We start from the raw sequence: 25,575 nt of genomic DNA, 5'->3' as shown, positions 1-25,575 counted from the left end.
AACTTCTTAAAGATTTATTTTTCTATAATAATATACATGTATATGTATTTTTTTATATCAAAGATACAGAACACAAAAATATTGATTATATCAACAACTATTGTGAATTAGGATATAATAGGATCAATATGATATAATAGTAAAAGGACACATGGATTCATTCTTTTCAACTACAAGAAAACTTCCATTGCCATAAGGATTGTGCCTGTAAGATTGAAATAAGATATTATACTCCTATAACTTGCCTTTTAAATCATACAGCATGTAAAAAAAAACTATACATGTTCATCCAATGGTCACTGGTATGTATATCACGTTGTATGACTGAGACAAGAGTTCAGAATAATTATCACAGATGTTGACATACACGTACAATCATTGTCTTATGATATAAATCTACTAAGTATACACAGCAAACTACTACATTAACTAGTGAAAGATAAAATCATGAACAAAACATTATGAACTAGAGAATCAAAATAATTGGCAATTGAATATATTTTGATGTTATATAAATATTTTGATGCTATATAAATATGTCTTTCTTAATAAGTAGATTAATTAAGCTTCACATATGAGATAGACAGAATAAAGAAGAGTTGATCCATAAGTAATGTTGAAGAATACAAAAAAAATTAATAAAGATAAAAATGATCCCTTCTTATAGCTAAATAACTTAATTGATGCTGCTAACAAGGTTAAGTTTCCAGAGCTCTTCTGTATATTGGTGGACACAGAAAATTCTGGGCCAAAACCTCGATCGTCATATAAAATATTACAACTAGATTTTCTTCTCTATCATGACCTCTTATAAACAAGATACATGTATTGCTATAGCAGTTTATTGCAATATTGGCTTTATATCACAGGCGCTTGACGTATTTAACCTAATAATTGTAGTATTTGGGGTTTTTTCAGTTACATGTATGAAAAGAAATGTTAAAAACATCAAGCACCTGTGATTTCCACATAAGATAAAAACTGCAATCTGTTCGGGGGAAAACGTTCCAGGATTTTTAAGAGCAGAGGTGTTATTCATAATAAATACACAAAGTGTTAATTTGAAATGCTTTGTTTTACACTATGAAAATAAACAATATATTGTATGTTTATATTTAACAAAAGTACAAAGCTACTACATAAACTTAAGTGGACAACTCCTCTTTTACAACCATAAGCAAAAAATAATTAAATATTAAATAAACCTAGTGCTGCTGGCAGCTAGCAATTTATTAAGCTTTTGTTTCAGAATTCTGAAAATTAATTCACACAGTTTCTTGACCGAAATGCTGAAAACAATTCAAATGAAAATATCAAAATATACAGCAATATGAGCATGAGGAAACTCTATATAAGATAATAATTATGATGACAGCTAATAAAAACAAGACTTTCAGGAATGTCTGTAAATTGTAATTTTTATCTCTGAACATTGCATAAATTTCCTCTAAGTCTGAAGAATGATAGATTTGAGATCATAGAATAACAATTCCTCAACAAGAATATCAAGGAAAGTTCATAACAATCACAAGGGTTCTCCAACACAAGAATGAATTTTAAAAAAAATCATTAAATTTCATGGTCCCTCAGTTTATAATCACTTTAAGTGAATGAATTCAATCTCCTTAAAAAATAATGACAACATCAACTATTGAAAAATTTTCTAGCATACCACATAGACTTTCACAAACACAAAATATATAGATATTTATATCTCTGTAGAGTTAATACAATTAATGGATTCCAATTTAGATAGATGAAATTCTTCATATTATCATAACAACATCATAAATCCAACATTCAATGAATCAAACAAAAGCAACCTTTCCACACCTATCAGCCTTCATTTTATTACCTATACATATTTTTACAACAAATGCACCTTGTGATTCTTTGTTATTTTTCATGACTATCAAATTTTTGGGCAGATTCAAATGCAATTTGTTATATTTTTTAAAATTCTAGAATGTAAATAAGAATAAATACAAGTATCAGCACTCAAACAATCACCTGGAATTTCAATTCTTCTTCCACCTCTCCACATAGCACAATTAGAATCATTCCACCTGTACCAGTAAACCAGCCGATGAAATGTTGTCTCCACCTCCTCCTGTCTGCACCACCTTGGTACACACCAGAACAGGTGCCACACAAATCTGATAATCTCTTTCCTCCCAGCATGACACTGGGCGGTTCTCCTCCAGTGGTATTCGCTGAGCAGACTGTAATGTACTGGAGGAAAATGAATCATCCATGATGAGCCGTGCCTTCTCTGTGTCAATGTAGTTAGAATTACAGACGTGTCTAAAAGCTGTCAGAGAGGCTTTGGCTGTGGCATGCATTGTTTTTTTCCACTGGCTTCCCTTCTTTGTCAATATTGCTTGATACGCCAGTGTGTGGACATGAATCCTCGAGACTTTTCTTCTTCCGTCTACCTCCTCCGTTTTACTCAGAATATCATAAACCTGTCTCATTTGGTCTAGTACTGGGGCAATTCTAGGATAGGCATCAGCCACTAATGTCACTTTCCCCTTTGTGAGAATACTAACCAAGTTAGGTAACTCCTGCTCATTCATACCCAGACTATCTGAGTACAGAACTACATTGTCTTTGATTTCTCTCATTAATTCTTCATCTGTAAATGATGCCAACTCAAAATGGATACTTGTTTTTCTTGGTGTTGATGCTAACAAATTCTTTAGTTTGGTTATTCTTTTTAACCTTGATCCTGCAATTTAAAAACTGCCGGTATGTCAATTAAATCTTTCAACAAAATGTAATTATACTGATAATAGTTGAAACTTGTAACAATGAAATCTGGTTGAAAGACTCAAATAGCCTTTGTTCCTGTAGGAAATATTCAAAACCTTTTAATTCTTGTCAAATAAGACAATGTGCACAGTTCATATAGATGCTTGAATATTAAATGTCAGACATGTAGCCCTTGAGAGAGGGATTTTCCTAAACATTCCCTTGTAAAACTTTGGGTTAAGGAAAGATGATACAAACAATTTTTTGTCAAAAATTTTGAAAATAACAACTTGGGACATGTTTTAGATCTAATGAATAACATGAATAAGTTTCACTGCGTAGTTTTTAAGTTTTTATTCAAAGTTGCACAAAAATGGAATTTGAGGGAAAAATATTTGTATAGAATAATAAGGATGGCTTCAGAAGGGAAGAATTTGGAACGTCACAGAAGGTTTACAATTTCTTTATATTCTAGAAATTTATTATCTGCATCATTTGCAATGAAATTAGGTCAAAAAGTATATACCAATCCAGGCATTCAGATTTTGTTTGTATCATCTGTCCTTAAATTAAAAAAAAACTTCATAAGATCCATTTGGACAGATAAGCAAATGTTGCAAATAGTTTGATGTACATGCCATCAACATTAACACGTTTTTTTTCTCTTTTTTCAGATGGGATGATACTGTATGTCTCTGAATAATTTTATTTTTTAATTTCTTCTTTTTTTCCCTCTATTGACAACTTTACCAGTAAATATATCCATGTCATCTGAAAATTTTTAAGGGAATTGTGAAAAATGTTCACCTTCTTCGAAAGGAAAATTATCCAGCATCTGCAAGCCTCCCACAACTAAAGCCGCTGGTTTGAACGTCTTGATCTCCGCCTCCAGTCCTTCTAAGGTTTCTATAAAAGGGTTGCTTTCATCGCTGTGTACAATCAATCTACAATTGAAGTTTTAAAACATTTTGAAGAATAGTTTTGAATGCTGACATAGATGTGTATTTTTAAGAATTTATACATTTTATCTATGCTTTCAATGTTCGTTATTCAGGAAAAACAAAAGGATGTTGTGATATTTATACAATATTTTGTATAAGGATAAGGACTATATAATTATGTTGTGATATTTATTTATATATTTATTTTATAAAGATAAGGACTTTATGATTGAATAAATTCTTTCTTTCTGATTGGCTAAGATCCAACAATGTAGAAAAAAAATACTATCATGTCATATTGATCTGCAAGAGAACCTCAAGGTGACTATAAAGATTTATTTTCTCCACATTGATTTTTCAGTCAATATGATGATTTAGCCACCTTTGAAGTACAATATTCACCTCACCCTTCAGGCTCAGTGAATATTGTACTCCTCAGGTGGCTGAACCATCATACTGGGCTAAAAATAAAGCAATAATTGTATAATATATCAAGAATATTATAGTATTCTTTATACAACTGACTACCTGTTGGCCCTTGGTGAGATAAACTTGCCCCACTTGTCTCCAGATTTATACTCCAATAGCAAATGGATATCATTAACATCTAAATCTTCTCCCACGACTGAAAATAAAATTGACATTTCGAAATTATGAGAATTTCTAAAACAACATCTCTTAAATTTAATGTATTATGGCCTCATTCCTCTAAATTAAAAAAAAAATAAAGAGAAGAGTGATGAATGGTATTCAGACCTTTAACTGTGTCAGGCAGAGTTTGTCTAAGTTCCTTAGTAAACCTCGCCCCTAGGAGCACCTCCGCCCCCTCGTTTGCCATTCTCCTGGCCATCACTGGTGCGTTTCCTCCCAAGATGGACTTGTGATCAGCCATAGAAAAGGCTGCATCAGTCAGCTCCTTAAACAGTGTGTTGTTGCTGACAAATCTCCTATAAACACAATTTATACACGTGTAAACTTTTTAGACCAATTACAGATGTAGTACAGTGTACAAAAGGCAAAGATTTTTCTAATAGAACTTGTCAAAAAACTCAGTTCATATTCTATCAATGAAATTTTTCTTCTGTATTCTGTATTGCCATGGTATGAGTGCCATGTCTCTTTGTTAGCATTAATATTCAGTCTTCTTTCATTATTGCTTGTAACTAACTTGTACATGTATTTTAAACCTTCAAACTATTAAGTACAATTATGTACAATTCCTATATTGGCAAATTTTGCCATGGTAGGGGATGCCATCATAGAATTCAAAACATAATGAACATACTGATTTAATTTGTAAAATACAGCCCCTGAGTTTGTATATCAGGTAATATCATAAAAGGATAACAATGAGTTACGTCAGTTAACCTTACATAGAATGTTCTATTGTTAAAATGATAAATGTCCTACGGACCCAGTTTAATGATGGAATTTGTTCTGTGTATTCACTATGTAGCAAAATAAACACGGACGATAATTCGTACTCAGTGCATTTACCAAGAACAATCCAGAGAATTCCAAATGTAAACGTAAATGTTATTTTTAGTGCAAATTCTTTTGTATTCAAAATCATTTTGGAGCCATTCTGTAATTTTTTGCTGCATCGGAAGTACTGAGTATATGGGAGGTAGTCTAGCTGTGCAGAGGGCTTATCCTATAATCAAACATATTTGAGATTGTACATTATATGCCTTTTAAACTAAAAAATAATGCATCTAGAAACAAAAATTCAACTCGATCATTTTGTCAACACATAATTTTTCTCTTTTCAAATTTACACTCCATGTTGAGATTTGTTAATTTTCTGTAATTTTCTGTATTCTTTACAGTAGATGCACTGAGTTAGAGCTTCAACGTATCACCCCTGTTTATACTGCTACATTGCCAATGCATGGATCGAATTCCATCGCAAAACTAAGGTCCATTTTAATGATAGACCTATTTATGCGCTATGTGTTGGATCTATGCATTGATAAATTTTCATAAATGATGACATACTCTGCAGCAGCCCCATGCTGGAAAAAGTAACCAAACAACTCAGAAAGCTCTTCTTTTGTCCCAACGGAGTCGTGATGTTTCGGTTTTCCAGGCGCTTCTAAATTAAACTTGTTTATAAAAGACATTCCATCTACAATCAAGTCTTCACAGCCACCAAAGCCCAGTGCTACACGGGTTCTTGGAGCATCTATTTTCTTTTCTGCTCTCAGCAGGCCTGACAAAATATGGCTCATTCTCTCCGCACCTGCCGAACTTCTATCTAAGTATAATTTTGCAAAATACGCAAAGACGATCACAAGGGAAGAAAACACTGCTATCGTTTTCACAGCCATTATTAATGATTCCCGAAAACTGTTCCCAAATATCCGCAATTTATCTTTCCCAGTGACTGAAGTATGAGATTTGTATGAACGTGCATTCAACTAAATAACAAGAGATTTTCCAGCGATCCAAGGTGCCTGTCAACGTCGACAAGTCACCGGAAATAACAACACACATACTAAAAATAAAATGTTTCCGGATTGACTCGATAGGAAGAGGCCTACGGGCCTTTACGGTCACCTGATCATGATCCTGAATTTTATGGGCTTAAATTTGAAAGTTGTTAAAGTCATATAACACGCATTCTCAATTTATAGTACCAATTCGATCTTGGGAAAAGTCAAAAAATTTAGTGAACTGAAATTAACACTTTTATACGTCATTTGAAACATGAAAGTGTATAGTTATTAAAAATCACAATTTGATTTACATACTTTATGCTGTGATTTGTTGGCCTCCTTCGAAATAAAAGCGGTTGGAGGGCTAATTTTACACCAAGATATTTACGTGATGTTGAAAAGCCATATTTGGAAACGAAATATTTTTTTTTAAATACAAAATCAATATAATACACATCAAATTTTGTTAACTATAATCATTTATGAAACCGTTTAAGCATATTTGTAAAAGGGGTGTAGAATCTTTGATTCAATTATTAGTAAAAATAAAACAGATATAATTTTCATTTAAATGAAATTATTTTCCTTTTATTTTAACAAGTTTTATCACATCCGAAGATAAGCTTAATAATGACAATATTCCCTAAAATGCTACAGTAATTGATTCTTTATTAATCTGCTCAGAAAAAACGCACATTATTTAGAATATAAGAAGGTTAAGTATTTCGCCATTACCTGATTACGAAGTGTTTGTTAAATATCACGTAAATATCGCACATAGATATCATACAAAAATAAAAGTATATTCGGGGAAAAAATGATTATATTATTTCAAATTATTGAATTTTATGAATTTTCTTATCTATATATACGCTCTTTACAAAGGGTTGAATTGAAAATTCAAGTTATGATTTATCTATAGAGGACTCATGTAATTCATAACCCTCCCCCCCCCTTCCACCATTTTATCTGTTGATTATTTCAAAGGCAGCCACGTAGCATCGTTTTTTGAAGGGGGGGGGGCAGCCAGAGAATTTTTTTACTTACCTGAAAAGTTGACAAGGCAAAAAAAAAGGGGGGGTGAGAAAACTTGCACAAAGTCGAAAATCCTAGAGGGGGAGGGGAGGCGAACTTTTTCCAATGCCAACTACTTTCAGTACCAATTATTACACTTCATTTTCCGGACATCACTATTAGTGGGGGAGGGGGGCAATTAGCTTTTCACTGAACATTTACTATAGTTGAAGTAAGGTTGGAGAAAAAAGTGGGGGGGGGGGCTGCTCCCCCCCCCTTCTGTTGCTACATGTCTGAAATGTTTAATTGTTTGTTAAAACTTTATCGTCAAATCTCAAAAATTAAACAAAGATCCCCCACCACCCTTAAAAGGTTTGTCAATAATTAAGTTGCATATCACATGTGCTCTATAGAGCAATATACATTCTATGTTCATATAACGTAAATTGAATTTTCAGTACCATTAAAACATAGACGCGTACGTTATATGTCTAAGCAAAAATTCCAATGGGAAAATTAGGTGCACAATTTTATACATGTTAATATTTGTATTTCTTGCAAAGCAACAAAAATGGAAATGGATTCAATTTCAACCAGTTTCTTGACACCCAACACCCTCTATTTTTACCCGATGTAGAATACCCCCCCCCCCCCCACTGCATGCAACGCAGCGCCTATTTTCTGGAATTATATTTCCTACAAAAATGATATTTTTTTCTTCAAAATTTTTAGCTTGGTATACAATTCAGGTGTATATAACCATTTATTTAAGTTGACGATACACTATCATTTCAAACAAACAGCAAAATACAGACTTGAAGAAAGTTTTGTTTCAGATTTACGTTCCGAATGATAACGTGCATTACACTTGAAACTATGCAATATTAACCAATTGCTCAAAATGGAAAGATTCAATCATTAAACCACAATTCTACTTGTGAATAATATTATGTCAATTCAATTTTCAAATCACACGGATGCACAAGATATTGAGTGAAAAATGTTCACCTTTGCATGTGCACTTCAGTTTGCATTTCTGCACTCTTATTACAGAAAAAATGACATTTTAAGAAACAGTGTATATTTCTTCATGTTCTTAGTATTTACATCATAAAGATTCACTCGCAAATCTGTTCAAACAGCATTGGAAATTAATACTTATTTACTTTAAAACATGGTAACGTAAATATGGGTAATGTAAATATCGGTAACGTAAATATCTTTCTGAGATTTATCGTAACTTTTAATGCCATTGTTCAATTATTCCACTGTTAATTAAAGCATATTCTAGTGCTTGAGTGTAAGGCAATTTGACCCATAGGGAGCAGTGTAGTTCTCTTACTTAATTTGTGAATAAATACTAACACGTAAATATCGTTGAATTTTTTAACCATTGGACTTGTAAGAAAAGGGGGGCTATTGTTCATAAATACAGATAAAGAGTGTCCTTTTTACCATTCCATGCAATAGAAAGGGTGTTCATGATGTTAAAAAGTTACAACTTAGTCCTATTGAGTCAGTTTATCAATCCTTCCAATCCTTTTGAATTTCCAAATAGAAAAGTAATAATTCTGCGGTGACATCAAAATTTGATAAATATATTAAAACTTTTAAAAATTTGTGACACGCATATGTGTGAAGAGTGTGATATTCTGAAAATATAACTCAAATGTAGGACAATCTTACTAAGAAAAAGATATGTAAATGATTTAAAACTTCTTTTTGGTTTAAAATAAAAACTACACGATGATCGGCGACAGTAACGTAAATATCGATTTCTGCTATAAACTGTGATTTTCTCCTAAGACAATCATTCAAACTACAACAAACAATTGTTGCATTTTAATCAACAACCAACAATGGTTCATATGAGTGGCAGAAAATAAAATTTATTTGAAATATTATATTACTTAAAACGTGGTACATTATTTAAAGCGAATTGAGACTATAAATTGAGAATGCGTGATAATGGCGTATTTTTGATAAGTTTAGATTAACTGAAATCAAAGAAATCTTTCTATTTGTTTTTTTTACCTTACTTACAGTGACGTAGAAACTTTTTTGAAAGGGGGGGGGGTGGGGGGCAGAGAGAAAAAAAAATTTCGCTAACCTGAAAAAAAGTTGACAGGCAAAAAAAATCCTATTTCGGGGGGTGGGGGGTGTAGGGGCCAACTTTTTTCTACTTCCATTCTTCATATAATTACTACATTACTCTATTTAGCCAAAAGTGGGGGGGGGCAGCCTTTCAATGAACATTTTCAATAGTAAAGGTTATGTCTGGAAAAAAAAGTGTGGGGGGGGGGCAGGCCCCCACTGTTGCTATGTGCCTGGTTTATATAAAGATAGGACTTTCCTCTAAACCAATTGACATAAACTCAACATTGTTACTAGGAATGGGCCTATGGGAAACGATATTTCCATCTACCTGTTTCTATGTTGCCGGATACCACTGTGGCACTTGTAGTCCGATATATTTTACGTTTTCCTAGCCCCCCTTTTTTTAATCAAGATTTTGATATTTTACAAGCCTGGAAAACGTACTAGTAGTTAACTTGCGATTGATGGGTTGATTGAATGTTTTACGTCCCATTCAAGACTTTTTTATTCATTCATACAGACTTATACAAATGTCACTATATTATACCGATGAAGACTCCAAATATTGACCTACATACTTGGCACTCATGGCCATTGAGCAGTGAGGGATCTTAAACACGCCAATGTCTGTCGTGACACGGGGCCTTGGTTTTTATGGTCTAATCCCAGGGGCGTAGCAACATGGGGGCCTGCCCCCCCCCCCACTTTTTTTTCACCAACCTTACTTATACTATAGGAAAAGTTAATTGAAAACCTGGTTGGCCTCCCCACTTTTAGTGATGTACCGAAAATGTAGTATTAGAATTGGTAATGAAAGTAGTTGACACTGAGAAAAAGTTTACCTCACCCCCCCCCCCCCCCCCCTGAAATAGGATTTTCGACTTTGGGCAACTTCTTTCCCCCCCTTTTTTTTGCTTGTCAACTTTTTCAGGTAAGTAAAAAAAAAATTCTCTGGCTGCCCCCCCCCCCTTTCAAAAACGATACTACGCGCCTGCATCCAAAGGATCTGCAACTTCCATTTCAAAATGCCAACCGCATAACTGTGACGGAGGAACAGTTGCTACCCATTTTTTATCGACTTGGGTCAGTTACAGCCGAGATTCGAACTCGCAACCTTCCGATCACGGAACAAGCCTGGATTTGCGAGAATGGACTCAAATACATGTATGTTATTGAAATGAACAAAACAATTCTATGCAAGAATTCAAAGAATCATTCGTAATCATTTATAGAATCTGTACATACATGTATTTGCTGCAAAACAAAATTGTTCATGGTATTACTTTTTATATACATATACTTCATACTTTGTCCCCCACTGAAAGAGGGGGATATTAATTTCGGTCTGTCCATTCGTCCGTCCGTCCGTCTGTAGTTCTGTCTGTCTGGAACACTTTGGTTTCCACGCGATATCTCGAAAACCTTTCAAGCTTTTTCACTGAAACTTTACACAACTCTTCATGGCCTAAGTATGACTCCTCTTGATTTTGAGCCAAAAGATCAAAGTTCAAGGTCTTATAAACTCAAAAGACTATGCCGCCTATATTACATGTATTAACCCGTTCGTTTCCGTGCGATAGCTCTTAAAGCCTTTGACCTTTTGCAATGAAACTTTATACTACGATTTTTTGTGGCATAAGAAAGACCCCTATTGATTCTGAGGTCAAACAGCAAGGTCGTTAATTCCTATTTTCTATCTGTGCCATAGGCGCTCCCCATGTAATTCTGTGAATGACGTATGATAAGTATATATAGATCTAACCCTCTATACTATAAATTATCTATAGTATAGAGGGGTAGACCTATATATACTTATCATACGTCATTTACAGAATTACATGGGTGTGCGTAAACCTTTCATTTCCGGGCGAAATCTGAAGAAGCTTTTAATATTTATACCATAACTACCTATGGCCCCGAGTGTCCTTTATTTACTTCAGTACATACATTTAATAATTCTGCATATCCGGGGAGGGGCTGGGGGTTGACCCCCCAATCTGAGCATTCTCCTCTCTTTTATGAAACATAAATTCTCCGAATTAGCTTGTTTACACATGATGATTTAACCTGTTTTTTTTTCAGAATTAAGGCTTTGTATTAAAGAAATCTATTATTATTTATACAAAGCCTTCATTACCACACACGATTGTCTTATCCTAGTCCCAAAGGGTCATTGCATAGAGAATAATACAGACCCTTTTCCATATCACATCCTGTATCAGCCCGAGACACCAATATCAGCCAGAGGGCCGAAGGCCCGAGGGCTGATATTGGTCGAGGGCTGATACAGGATGTGATATGGAAAAGGGTATGTATTAATATGTTTATTACATACTTAGTAATAAAATACAGCATGCATTAGGTTGAGAAGAAAATAAGTAAATAATTATGCATGGACTTCTTACATACATGTATATGGTCTATCGCTCATACGATTTGGGTTTCCGACTTTGTTTCTACTTCTATTTCAATGCACTCGATCCGTAATTTGAAAATAATCTATTACATGTTTTTGTAAATTAAGATAACCTTATTTTCAAAAAGTTAAGATTAAGAGAATATGAACCTACCAAAAATTGTGTATGATCACAAGTACTGTTTTTGTGTGATTTTGACGTCACAATAGCCGTATCAGCCCTGCAGGGCCTGCAGGGCTGATACGGCTATTGTGACGTCAGCCATATCGCATATGCAAAAAACCTGTATTTATTACTAAGTGTGTAATAAATAGAGAATAATACATACCCTTTTCCATATCACATCCTGTATCAGCCCGAGACACCAATATCAGCCAGAGGGCCGAAGGCCCGAGGGCTGATATTGGTCGAGGGCTGATACAGGATGTAATGTGGAAAAGGGTATGTTTTATTATATTTATTACATACTTAGTAATAAAATACAGAACACATTCAGTTGAGAAGAAAATAAGTAAATAATCATGCATGGACTTCGTACATACATGTACATAGTCTAATGTCTCATAAGATTTGGATTTGTTTATACTTCTACTTCAATGCACTTGATCCGTAATTTGAAAATATTCTATAGTATTACATGTATTTGTAAATAAAGATTAACCTTATTTTCAAAAAGTTAAAATTAAGAGAATATGAACCCACCAAAAATTGTGTATGATCACAAATACTGTTATTGTGGTTTAATTTACTAAGGGTGTAATATTGACGTCACAATAGCCGTATCAGCCCTGCAGGGCTGATATGGATTTGCAGGGCTGATACGGATATCAGCCCCGCAAATCCATATCAGCCCTGCAGGGTTGATACGGCTATTGTGACGTCAGCCATATCGCATATGCAAAAAACCTGTATTTATTACGAAGTGTGTAATAAATACTTTGAATCCACACATCCTGTGATTGTTTCCATATCATTTTGTACGAATATCAGGCACGTAGTATCGGGGGACATAATATTTTAGAAAATGTACATTCAAAGTCTGGCCCGGGACATCCCACTTCTTGTTGAAAGAAGTTGGAAGTTCGAACCCCCACCCACCACCACGAAATAGGATTTTCACGTTTGGACACTACCCCCCCCCCCCCTTTTTTTAGCTTACCTGAACCGAAGGCTCAAGTGAGCTTTTCTGATCAAACTTTGTCTGTTGTCTGTCGTAGTAGACTTTTCACATTTTCATCTTCTTCTTAATAAGAACAACTGGACCAATTTCAACAATATTTGCCATAAAGTATCGTTAGGTGAAGGGGATTCAAATCTGTTCAAATGAAGGGTCATGCCCTCTTCCAAAGGGAGATAATTATGAATTAGTGAAAAATTAATGACATCATTTAAATTTTCTTCTCAAGAACCACTGGGCCAGGAAAGATGAAACTCATATGGAAGCATTCTCAGGTATTGTACATTCAAGTTAACGACGTTCGATCCTGATATTTAAAGTCTTAAACTTTTTCTGCCAAGTATATTTTTAGTTTCTTCATACATAGCTTAATTAAAATTCAAATCAAAAAATGGGGGTCAATATGCTTCTTTTGGCGCTACAGTACATTTAATTTGACCTTTTTGCACTGAAATTTGTGTATTAATTAAAAATGACATCTTCGACGTTTTCCCGCCAATATTTCTATCCAATTAAAGCATGAAACAAAATGAACTCTAAGTTTATTTTAAAAAAGACACTTTAAAATTGTGACTAAGAAAAAGTTTCAAATTACTTCGCATAATCAATTATTTGACCTTTCTGCACTAATAAAATGTGATTTTTTGGGTATTTAAAATCTAATAAGCAAGAAAATTATTTTAAAGTCTTAAACTTTTTCTGATTTTAAGCAAATAGGTCAAAGTTATCTTGAATATTAAGAAAAGAATATCAAAAGTGGGGGTATATGATGTAAATTTTTAGATATTACTAAAAAATTGTCAATTTTACGTTAAAATTGGCTTAATTTTTCCCCGGATTTTCAGAATACATTTACTATATTTGTCAAACTTTGTTGATAGAATTCATAAGAAATAATTAAATAGATATTTCAGAACCAGCATAACACAATTCACTGCCAAAAACAACTTTTGTGTGCAACCAGCATGGAAAAATAGGAATCCAAATTTAACAGTACTGTTATAGTTCAAAATGGAAAAAAACTGATCATTTTCGTCTAAAAAACCTTCCGCCACAAAATATAGTCCCCAGCTTAATTCTACTTGAATGGAATTTAATCGGGGTTTTTTCAATGAATATAGTTCAATTTGCATTGTAGAATTCAGATTTAATGTTAGAGCTTAAAAAATGATGCAGAATTTTATGACTAAAGGACCTGACCAAAATACGCTCAAAATATCAGGATCGAACGTCCTTAACATAGAAATACACAGGAAATGTCTTTTAAAAATCTTAAGAATCACTGGGCCAGGAAAGATAAAACTTGTGTGGAAACACCCTCAGGCAGATTAGAATCAAGTTTGTTCAAAACATGACCCCCTGAGGATGGGGCCACTACGGAAAATCAGTTTTACAAAGGAATATACAGGGAAAATCTTTCAAAATCTTCTCAAGAACCTCTGGACCAGGAAAGATAAAACTTCTGTGGAAGCATCCTCAGGTAAGAAACATCTCCTGTTAAATATCCTTCTGTTGAATGAACTTTAATTCCCTTTATCCAGGGCTACTATATGCCAAGTGTGGTTAAAACTGTCTCAATGGTTCTGTAGAGGAAGAAACTGTGAAAAGACAGCCAATAGAAAAATTTTGATCAAAAAAGATCATTTGAGCCTCTGGCTGAGGTGAACCAAAAACTCATTATTCAAGATCTAAACTAGCCAGGGTCATAAGTACATATAGATACAATTAAAAGATCATTTATTTGCATAAAACAATCAGTATGAACTCCTCTTTTTCAAATATCGCTATGAAATATTGACATATGAGCAAAACAAACTGAATTTCGAATGGACTGAAATGATGGCAGTTTAAAAATCTATATGCTCTCAACAACTTACACTTTACATGTTCATGTATACTATACAGATTCCCTTTTGAGTGATAAAAAAATAATCTTATTTTTTTTTTATTAATCATCAAAAGTGACTTGCTCAAGACAGTTTGATGTTTCACAATATCAATGGATGGTGCAGAGCCTGATAATCTTTACATTTAACAAATTTTATGAATTTTTAAACAAACCAGCTAAAAAAAGATATTTGTGAGAGTTAAGCATATTTCACTGATTTAACGTAGAAATAAATAAATGTATATAATGTCTCTAAACAAGTACATTACAAATAGTGCAAATACAGTAAAACATACTTATAACTGTGGTGGTCAGCCGGGTTCGACCGGGCTGATAGCTCAGTTGGTAGAGCACCTGACCTGAGTTTTAGGGGGCCCGGGTTCGAATCCCGGTCTGCTCCACTGCACTTTCTCCTCTCCTGTTACATAACGAAGTGCAAACGGGACAGACAATTTTGTTTCATTATATAAGCATACTTTGTTATATCTGTATAAAAATTCACTATATTTTAAACTCAAGGGTAATGTAAATCACTTCACAATAAACATCAACTCATTATAAGTATGTTCACTATAAGCATGTTTTACTGTACATGATAATGTCCCATTTAAAATGTTAATTTGTTCATAAAAACAGTCTATGTGCTAGTAAATATCTATTGAACAATGTGAGTCCGAATCTGATGACATCAGTAACTGGATGTCGAGAGTCTCTTTTTTATGTAACCAATCAGAAATGGGTCGCGGTAGGGAATCCCACTGACTTCCTAATCGGACACGCAATCTGTAAACACATTCCATACACAGCCTGAAATGTAAATTTAAAGTTTTTTTTTAAATACACAATTTGGTGAATAACTTATGCTCTTTTAATGAAAGTTTATAAATTATTGTATACAGAGTTATTTTTGTTGTTGCTCATTTTACACCTGCAAACAAAATTATGCTACATTTTCAAAATCAATATAGTTGTCAACACCTTTAAGTTTTAAATGTTGAAATCCAAAAAGTTTAAAACATAAATGAAGACATAATGATATAAAATGTACCTGGTACTAGTCTAGAATTGAATTTTCCACATATAAATATATTTAATACAAAATCAAATGCATGTGTAACATGTACTTACTTTTTCAGTGTGTATGGTTCAAACTGGAATTCTAAAATGTCATTCTTAATCTCCTGTACACAAAAGATAGTAAAATGATCTTTGAAAATTATGGAATTTAAAAGAACAAATCAAATACACGTGGCTCATACTGGTATGGAAGAATTTTATTGCCAACAGTCTATTTATTTTGCTTTTATTCTTATTCTGCCTACTTATAAGTAAGGACAAAATAAAGAATGAAAAAAGTTCAGAGTGAAATGTAATAAAGATGAATATGAAAACAATTAAGTGACATATAGTTGCAATAATAACGAAGAATAAAGAAGTAGGCAGAATAAGCAAGATAAATAGACTTTTGGAGGTAATTCCCTTCCATACACTGGTACACACACTGTAATGTTCGTGACTTTCAAACAACAGATACTCACACATATAGTGTCATAGTCCAGTATGTTCTTTTCACATCCCCCGTAGATCAGGACATCTTGATCCTGTGTCACACATGCAGTGTGCCAGAGACGACAATGGGTCTGAGGGAAATATGTTAACTGAGTCCACTGTAGGCTGCTGATATTTAGAATCCATGAATCACCTGCATGTTAAAATGAAAAGAAATTGTATCCAGTCTTATTTAAGTTACACTGTATACAGACTTTGAAAATTCATAACCAAATGTTATTGTACATGTACTTTACTGAAACGAATACCTGCAAATCTCCCAAAAGTGCAATATTGGGTTATGACCCCAACATCTAAATGGGGAGGGGGGTAAAGCTTGAGGGCATTATCAAAGTTCCATTAAAAGAAAACACATGTACATGCATTAAAATTTGTAATGTTTTATTAGGTCACCTGAGTAAACTCAGGTGACCTATTGCTATCTGTTTTCGTCCGTCGTCGTGCGTTGTGCGTTGTCCGTTAACATTTGAACATTTTCAGCTTCTTCTCTGCAACCACTGAACCAATTTCAACCAAATTTGGCACAAAGCATCTATGGATGAAGGGGAACAAAAATTGTGAATTTCATGGTCCCTGCCCCCCTGGGGCCTGGGGGGTGGGGCAAAAACCACTAAAATTAATGCAATCTTTAAAAATCTTCTTCTTTACTCCTGGACATCAAGCAGTCAAACTGTTTGCATTATTGTAATCAGCATTGAGTCCTCTACCAAAATTGTGAAATTCATGGCCCTGGGGTCAGGGGTTCTATTGCTAGGGCGGGGCTAAATTATAGTGAAAATGCATTATTTCTTTGAAAATCTTCTTCTCTGCTCCTGGGTATTAAATAAACTAACTAAGTATATAGTTATGATGAACAAGAGTGCCTCTACCAAAATTGTAAATTTTATGGCCCCAGGGTCAGGGGTTCTGGTGTTAGGGCGGGGCTCTATAGATTATATAGTGAAAATTCATGAATTCTTTGAAAATCTTCTTCTCTGCTCCTGGGAATTAAAAAAACTAATTAAGTGCATAGTTATGATGAGCAAGAGTGCCTCTACCAAAATTGTGAATTTTATGGCCCTAGGAATTGGTTACCGGGGCTCTATAGATTATATAGTGAAAATACATGAATTCTTTGAAAATCTTCTTCTCTGCTCCTGGGTATTAAATAAACTAACTAAGTGCATAGTTATGATGAGCAAGAGTACCTCTACCAAAATTCTGAATTTTATGGCCCCAGGGTCAGGGGTTCTGGTGTTAGGGTGGGGCTCTATAGATTATATAGTGAAAATACATGAATTCTTTGAAAATCTTCTCTGCTCCTGGGTATTAAATAAACTAACTAAGTGCATAGTTATGATGTGCAAGAGTGCCTCCAAAATTGTGAATTTTATGGCCCCAGGGTCAGGGTTTGTTAGGGCGGGGCTCTATTGATTATATAATGAAAATACCTGAATTCTTTGAAAAAATTTCTTTTCTGCTCCTAGGAATTAAATAAACTAAGTACATAGTTATGATGAGCAAGAATACCTCCTCCAAAATTTTGATTTTATGGCCCTAGGGTCAGGGGTTCTAGTGATAGGGCGGGGCTCTATTGATTATAAAGTGAAAATACATTAAATCTTTGAAAATTTTCTTCTCAGCTTTTGGGTATTAAGCAGATGAACTACCTATGTGGGTTTGATGAGCAAGAACCCTAATCTTCCAGAATTGTGAATTTCAAGGCACCAGGGTCAGGGGTACCATAGGGGGGGGGGTACTTATATACTGAAACTGGATGAATTGTTTGAGATCTGCTCCTTGGTATTAATCAAATATTTTTGAAAAGCAAGGGTGCCTTTCCAAACATTGTGCAATGTGTGGATCTAGGCCTAAGGGTCAGGGGTTCATGTGTGATAGGGACATTACTGATTATTGTTGAATATTACTGATTACTTGAAATGCATTTTTTGTTCCCCCACCCTGCCTATGGGTATTAAGTAAACAAACTAAGCATCTGCTTAGTGTATTGTTATGATGATCAATGGTGCCTCTTTCAAAATTGTGAACGCCATAGCATCTGGCTTAAAACATGAATCAAATTAAATCACTGGAAAGTTGTTGCATAATGCTCAGGTGACCTATAAGGCCCATGGGCCTCTTGTTCATTTCAGACTCTTAAGATGTGCATGTCATTTGGGCATTTCCAAGGACCTTTTAAATATTATACAATATTTTTAGTGACAAGTTACCATGTAGTAGTACTGAAAGAAATTGGTTACCCACATGATTATAAAACAACAAAATGTTTATGTAGTACTTTAGATTGATGATTTATGCAGAGAAAACAAATCCATGGACTACCGGTACATGTAAAAAGAACTGTGTCTTACATTAACCATCATTATACAGTGTATAATACCAGTACTTCTTTTCTTTTTATGCCCCCATAATCAAAGATTTAGTAAATTCAAACAGTAGTACTCACTAAGGGGCTGGCAGTCAGTGGTGAAGCCACCATACACAAACATTCTGTTGTCAGATAGACCTACAGCAGTGTGCCAGGACCTGCCCTCGGGTTGGCAGCCATCAATTAATAACCTTAAATTGTAAATAATGCAGTCATCAAAACACCAAATGAAAGAGCAAATTCTAAAATTAACAACAGTGCAGAGGCACAAAACCTCACATCTTTCACATGTATTTATATCAGACAGTTGAGTCTGACCTACGTAACCTTCCACTCCATGAGAGTGATTGACAGGTGAGTCTGACCTACTTTCCTTTCACTTTATGACAGTGAGTTCAGACAACTGATTCTGACCTCCTTACCTCCCACTCCATGACAGTGAGTTCAGATCAAGGCAATGGACGTCATTAAGCCTGAGATTTAAATGTCGTCCTCCAAAGATGTAAACCTTGTTACCAAACCTCACTGCTGTATGGGCAGCTCGGGCAGAGGGCTTTGGTCCCTGTAATGAAGCAAAACTCATAAAGCATCTTTGCTAGCAAAGGGTTTATGATCTACCCCAACTGTCAACTGTTCTTACTCTTAGTGACTAATAAGATCAATTTACTTGTAACATATACAGTCAAATCAGCCATAGCAAGCTTATACATCCAGCAATCTCTATTTATACATGTAATTGACTTTAACCTCAATCCCCCTCAATTTCCTCTGTTTTTAATCTGCATTAAGGGAGTATGGAATAATGATTTAGAATCCACCACGCAACTTAAGTGACTTTTCTGACACTGGTCCATGAGATGGTTTTCCCACAGACTTTGAAATTGATATAAGTTTTTACAATGTTTCATTATAAATGCCAGTATTCCTTTTCATATAAATGGACTCAAAAAAAGCACCGGGATCTGGATTTATTCTAGAAACTTGCCATGCAGTCTGGAATGTTCCACTCCATTGTAGTCACATCAAAAACACACAGCTGATTGTTCCAGCCTCTCTGATAAAAGGAAATCATTAAAACAGCTATAAATACATTAGAATCAGATACTCCAAAACAGCTATATCTACTTTAGAATCAGGTAGTCCAAAACAGCTATAACTACTTTAGAATCAGATAGTCCAAAACAGCTATAACTACTTTAGAATCAGATAGTCCAAAACAGTATACATATGTAACTACATTAGAATCAGATAGTCGAAGAAAAATAGTCAATATTTACACACAAATTTGACAACAAATCTGATAAAAATAAACATAGCCCACTTTGGGCTATTACAAAGATTTGTGTACCTCCAACATTCAATGGGGAATAACTTATTAAAAATAAACCCTTTTTTACAAAGATTTGTGTAAATAAATGCCTGTGGTATACAATTAGATTTTTTGAAGACAATCAATATATACCTGTTCTGGAATTTCATCTTGAAAGAAAGACTTGCCATCTCCCATATATCCCTGTGTAGGGACGCCAAACCCTCCAAATGTATAAAACCTAAAATATCAAACAAATTGAACAAGTCTCTAGGTTTCTTCTGTAACATTTTTTAAAAGAACTTGCATTTTTATTCATCATTTAAGTCCAAGGGCCCTTGACCTATATCAGCCCTTAACCTATATTAGCCCTTGGGTCTTTGATGTGAGTCTGGCTATTATTGGTTGTCTCAGTCTGTTAAATATGCAAAAAGTATGCATTATTCTCTATAAATGTATACCTGTATATGAGCAGCTTTCATCACAGAGTAATATCAATAATAAATGTCAATTTACTTTTATTATACAGGGACGTAGCAAACAGGGGGGCCAGGTGGCCTGGCCCCCCCACTTTTTTTGCCAACATTACTTTTACTATTGAAAATGTTCATTGAAAGGCTGGTTGGCCCCCCCACTTTATACTAAAGTAAAGTAATATGAAGGAAATATAGTATTGTAAGCTTAAAAAATGGATATTGAAAGGAATTGGTAGTGAAAAAGGTTTGCCCGAAATAGGATTTTTGACTTTGGCAATTTTCCTTTATTTTTTTTTTTTTTTTTTTACTTTGCTTGTCAACTTTTTCAGGTAAGTAAAAAAAAAATTTCAGTGGCTGGCCACCCCACACCAATCGATGCTACGTGCCTGTTATAGATATGTATATTTAATACTTCATTTTACTATTTTAGGTTCATCAACTATCTGTTCACTCATATTAAATTTTGCTTTATTACTTACCATTTCCAAAACAAAATCCAGTTTATAACTGATATACACATAATTTCAACATATATTGCAGGGCAAAATGTGAAAAAAAAATTAACTTGGCAATTAGTAATAATTTAACCATGTTAGAGTTATCTCTCTTCTCAGAGGGTCAATGAACCTTAAACTTTCAATTTATTAAACAATCACTCTCTCTTATTAAGTATTTCACGGCTATTTTTTATGCTTCATTTAAATGTGTTCTTTGAGTACTAGTACTTCTATGCAATAATCTGCACTTCCACAAACTTTCTCTCAAAGTACTAAACTATTTGGTTAATCTTGTACACCACAATACTAACTTTTTTCTATAGTACCAGGATACTGCTTTGTCTCGGGGACTGGGTGTCATTTTTTCATGTTTCTCCTGAGGCATCATTTTTTCCCACTGTAATGTGCTCAGATCTAATCGATACAGATCATTGACGTTACCATAGTGAGCATGGCCACCAAACAGGTACATAAACCCATCCCCTAAACAGACTGTGGATCCAGAGGCCGCAACAGGATGGACATTACATCTCTCATAATACCTATAAAAAGATTACTGAGATTAGGATTCAAGGGAATAATACTACAGATACATTTAGTAAAACTTGTTCAGTATGAAATTACTATGAACAAGGATAAAGCAAAATACATGTATATAAAATGAGTGAAATGTAGCAATTTTTGGGGGGACTCCCTACAAAATTCTTAACAAGTTCTTGTACTATTTTTTATCATAACAAATTCTGATATAATAACTTTACAAAATATTAAAATTCAATTCATCAGAAAACTTCAAATCCTTGCAAGCCAGGGGTGACAACCTGCTCCTGTTCTCTTTTCACCCTTGGTTAGCAAATATAAAAACTTAAGTACCCCATGGTAAAGAAGTAAATTCACGGGTTAAGGTTTGTAGGACTTTGTTATGACCGAGTTTTAGTGTACATACAGTAAAACTCGGTTATTGCGAATTCACGGATATAGCGAATTCATCTTGGATCCCCAGCTATATAAACTTTAATGGATGGGTTATAGCGAAGAAATTTCATAGGTTCCAGCGACTTTGTTATAACCGAGTACGGCATGTATAATACATATGTCAAAATAATTCAGATATTAATTGGACACATAAATCTTCAAGTTACATGAAAGTTCAACACTAGTTCACTTGACCGATTTTATTATAACATGTATCAGAATACCAAATTCATTTCAGTATGTGCAATCTCTGCAAAGAAAATGAACAGAAACTGCAAATAATTGGAATTTTTCTAAGTCCAAGGGGCATAATTCTGTCCAAAATGGCGCAATCGTACCCAAAACAAAACTTGACCTAGATATTTATCTGATAAATCTGTATACTAAGTTTTATTTCAGTATGTGCAACTTCTGCAAAGAAAATGAACGGAAACTGCTAATAATTGGAATTTTTCTAAGTCCAAGGGGCATATCTCTGTCAAAAGTGGCGTGATCGTACCCAAAACAAAACTTTACCTAGATATTCATCTGATAAATCTGTATATTAAATTTCATTTCAGTATGTGCAATGGTTGTGAAGAAAATGAACAGAAACTAAGTGGACCTACAGACCAACAGACAGCAGCAAAGCAATTTGCCCTCCCTTCTTCGAAGGGGGGCATAAAAATGAGTATTTCATATAATATTTCATGTAATATTTCATATAATATCTATTTGTGTTGTGAATAAACAATTTTTTTAAATACTTACCAAACTTTAAATTCTGTATTGTAAATCCACAATTCATTTGCTGGTAGATATTTTTCTGTGTAGGGAGGATTAAAATCATCCTTCATAAGAAAAGAAGACCTCTGAATTTATGTCCACCTCACAATGTTATTTTTCATAAGATTTAAGAGGGTCATTCAAAAAATATTTAGACAATGTTCCTCATCATATTATTATTAATACAAGAATAAAGATCAACACATTTTCATTCAATGCAAAAACATAAATTTTGTCCATGTGTGAAGTTTCATTTCATGATGATTAAATGGAACTTGTGTTTGCCAATTTTAAAAGCAACATATTTTGTTCACCACAGAGCATGTTAATAACACTGTTACATCAAAACCAACACTGAGAAAGTTCCTCAAAATTACTATGCCTTTTCATTTCTTATTTACATGATTAAAATAGTTGAAAAAATATCTAAAGCATTAATCATCACATGGGAAAAAACTTTTGAAAAACCTGTAAGTGGTCTGCCAGTGCTAACTAAGTCTAAACTAATGGTACTTAATGTTACAGAGAATTGCTTATAAATTACATCTGGCATTTAATTCTGTAATAAATTTTTATCCCAAAGTTTAATAATAACACAAGGTATCCAACTCTGAATTACGTGGAGTACCCCCTGCCCATAATCGCACAATATACACGTTTAGATGATGTTTGTTTGTTTGTATGTTGCTTAACGTCCCTCTCGAGAATTTTTCACTCATATGGAGAATTATTCATTGAGGGATCTTTTTCATGCAAACACCTACAGTGACATGAGAACTCAGTTTATACAGTCTCATCTGAAGGACCGGTCTCCATGCATGTCCAAACAGAGGGATTCAAACCTTCAACAACGTAAGAATTAATTCCTTACTCTAGAGCAGACGTTCTAACCACTGTGCCACGCGGGTGACTTTCAGAGGAAATGCAAGGGTAAACTGTTTATTACCGTTGTCTTCTACGATAATTTATCTACACAAACATATATGAGATAGGGGTAATCTGTGTAATTCAAAGTTGGATATCTTGTGTTATTACATGTACATGTATTACACCATGGGTTAAAAATTTAACTCGTTATAACGAGTTCAATTGCTCGTTATAACGAGTTAGTATATATAATGAGTTAAGTATGTTATAACGATTTTTTTATGTTATAATGAGTTAGTATCACGTTATCCACAGTCCATATAGCAATAACCACTACATACATGACATATAGAATAAAGAAAATGTATTTGTTGCCCAGATATAACGAGTAAGATTTGTATGTGGACTTATAACGAAAAATTAATAAGAAGTGTTTGTTTATACCCTTAACTCGTTATAACGACTTAGTTATTTCGTTATAACGAGTTAATTTTTCTCGTTATAACGACTTACATTGTATCCTCCCCATAACTATTAAACATGTAAAGTTTATATCTAAATGATAGGAAGTACATATAATACCGTTCGATCAAGGTTGTTTAAAGTGTGTATGATAAAGATTTTGTTTAAAACAGCAAACTAGGTTTTTTTGTTTTTCGAGGGGTTGTTCCTGTTTTGATGTTAGTCATTTTGTATAAATCGATGCAGTTGATTTGTATTGTTTACAAAAGATAAAAAATAAAAATACCGAAACTTATGACTGTTTTTATGTTGTGTTGGCAGTACCCCTATTTTTAATCCCATGATCTAACTGCTGAAATGTCTCCATATCCCCCTTCTTCAAAAAATTTTTGTGTATATAATATATGTTGCATTAATGCAAATGTAAATTGATTAAATGAAAGCTCATAAGTCATCCAAAACATATTTAAAAAGTAGTGTCTTTTATCGTGAGAAAGTTGTCAAAATTATATTGCCAAACTTTGTAACACTACATTTTAAATATAATTTTTTAATTTATGTCCTTTGACACGTTCCGAATAAATATGTAAATGTTTTCAAATACAGATTGCTGTACTTATCAAAATGTGATTATCGACAGCCAGATAGTTCAGAATTAATATTATTCAAACCATATCGCAAATTAAATTTGCAAATTAATTTATCAATTTTAAAGTTACGTACGAGAGGCCCAATGGCATTAAAACTACATCCATTTTTAATTCCCATATTGCTTTTAAATTTGGAAATAAAGGGGAAACTTATCATTTCGTTATAACGGGATAGTCCCATGACCGTTATAACGGATTTGCTAATTCGTTATAACGAATGTAGCAATCGTTATAACGAGTTAATTAACGCGTTATAACGAGATAACTAAGTCGTTATAACGAGATAAAACTCGTTATAACGAGATAATTAAGTCGTTATAACGAATTAATAATCGTTATAACGTTAATCAACTCGTTATAACATGTACCACTCGTTATAACGAGATTACTAACTCGTTATAACGAATTAAATACTTTTTTCTTTTCAAAAATGAACCTATCCGGCTTTCATAATTACATGTATTACACTTATAGAATCAAGTGCCGACACAGTGGTATAAATTGAGAAAATATGTTGATTTTTTTATGTTCTTGAATTCTAACATGGATCAACAGTCCATATAGCAAAAACCACTACATAATGATATATAGAATAAAGAAAATGTATTTGTTTCCCAGATACAAGTAAGATGTGGTATGTGGACTAGTGGAAAAAGTAAAATAAGTGTACGTGTTTGTTTGATTCCCTGACTCCATCACATCAATAATTAAGTGAAACACTTACATTGTATCCTCCCCATACTAACATGTATTTATTTGAACATACTGCTACATGTCCAATCCGTTCCGGAGGAATTTTAACTAAATTTATTCTGTCACAGTCATCACCGTGACTGTTACTTTCACTTGCCATGTTTTGATGTTAATCATTTTCTGAATATCGATCCCGATGCTAGATTTTTTGCAGAAAATAA

General features: G+C 33.7%; 1 protein-coding gene and 1 non-coding gene across 2 annotated transcripts; one reads left to right on the top strand and one right to left on the bottom strand.

Annotated features, from left to right (window-relative positions):
• On the bottom strand, positions 1-25,541 carry LOC134230596 (uncharacterized). Its single transcript, XM_062712438.1, has 16 exons — positions 25,386-25,541; positions 22,668-22,747; positions 21,254-21,484; positions 20,123-20,210; positions 19,646-19,714; positions 19,083-19,222; positions 18,739-18,851; positions 16,262-16,425; positions 15,852-15,904; positions 15,369-15,530; positions 15,083-15,224; positions 5,691-6,112; positions 4,449-4,639; positions 4,221-4,317; positions 3,559-3,695; positions 1-2,728 (listed from the first exon to the last, which is right to left on the bottom strand). The coding sequence occupies exons 1-16, from the start codon at positions 25,512-25,514 to the stop codon at positions 2,058-2,060; spliced, it is 2,889 nt and encodes a 962-aa protein (XP_062568422.1). The 5' UTR covers positions 25,515-25,541; the 3' UTR covers positions 1-2,057.
• Trnas-uga (transfer RNA serine (anticodon UGA)) lies at positions 15,051-15,123 on the top strand. Its single transcript has one exon. It is a non-coding gene; the product is annotated as a tRNA-Ser (tRNA).
• Positions 25,542-25,575: the final 34 nt, after the last annotated feature.

Source organism: Saccostrea cucullata, unplaced genomic scaffold (genome assembly GCF_032062105.1).
Source record: "Saccostrea cucullata isolate Sc308-1 unplaced genomic scaffold, CSIRO_AGI_Scuc_v1 ctg320, whole genome shotgun sequence".
Taxonomy (NCBI): Eukaryota; Metazoa; Mollusca; class Bivalvia; order Ostreida; family Ostreidae; genus Saccostrea; species Saccostrea cuccullata.
Note: the sequence above shows the minus strand (reverse complement) of the source record. Positions and strands in the feature narration are given on the sequence as shown.

Excerpts from the sequence above, each read along its gene's own strand:
- LOC134230596 (XM_062712438.1), bottom strand. The coding sequence starts at position 25,514 with ATGGCAAGTGAAAGTAACAGTCACGGTGATGACTGTGACAGAATAAAT. Across the intron at positions 19,223-19,645 it reads GGAACATTCCAGACTGCATG|GGACCAAAGCCCTCTGCCCG; the intron begins GCAAGTTTCTAG and ends GCTTCATTACAG. Across the intron at positions 6,113-15,082 it reads CCGGGCCCCCTAAAACTCAG|TTGAATGCACGTTCATACAA; the intron begins GTCAGGTGCTCT and ends CTTGTTATTTAG.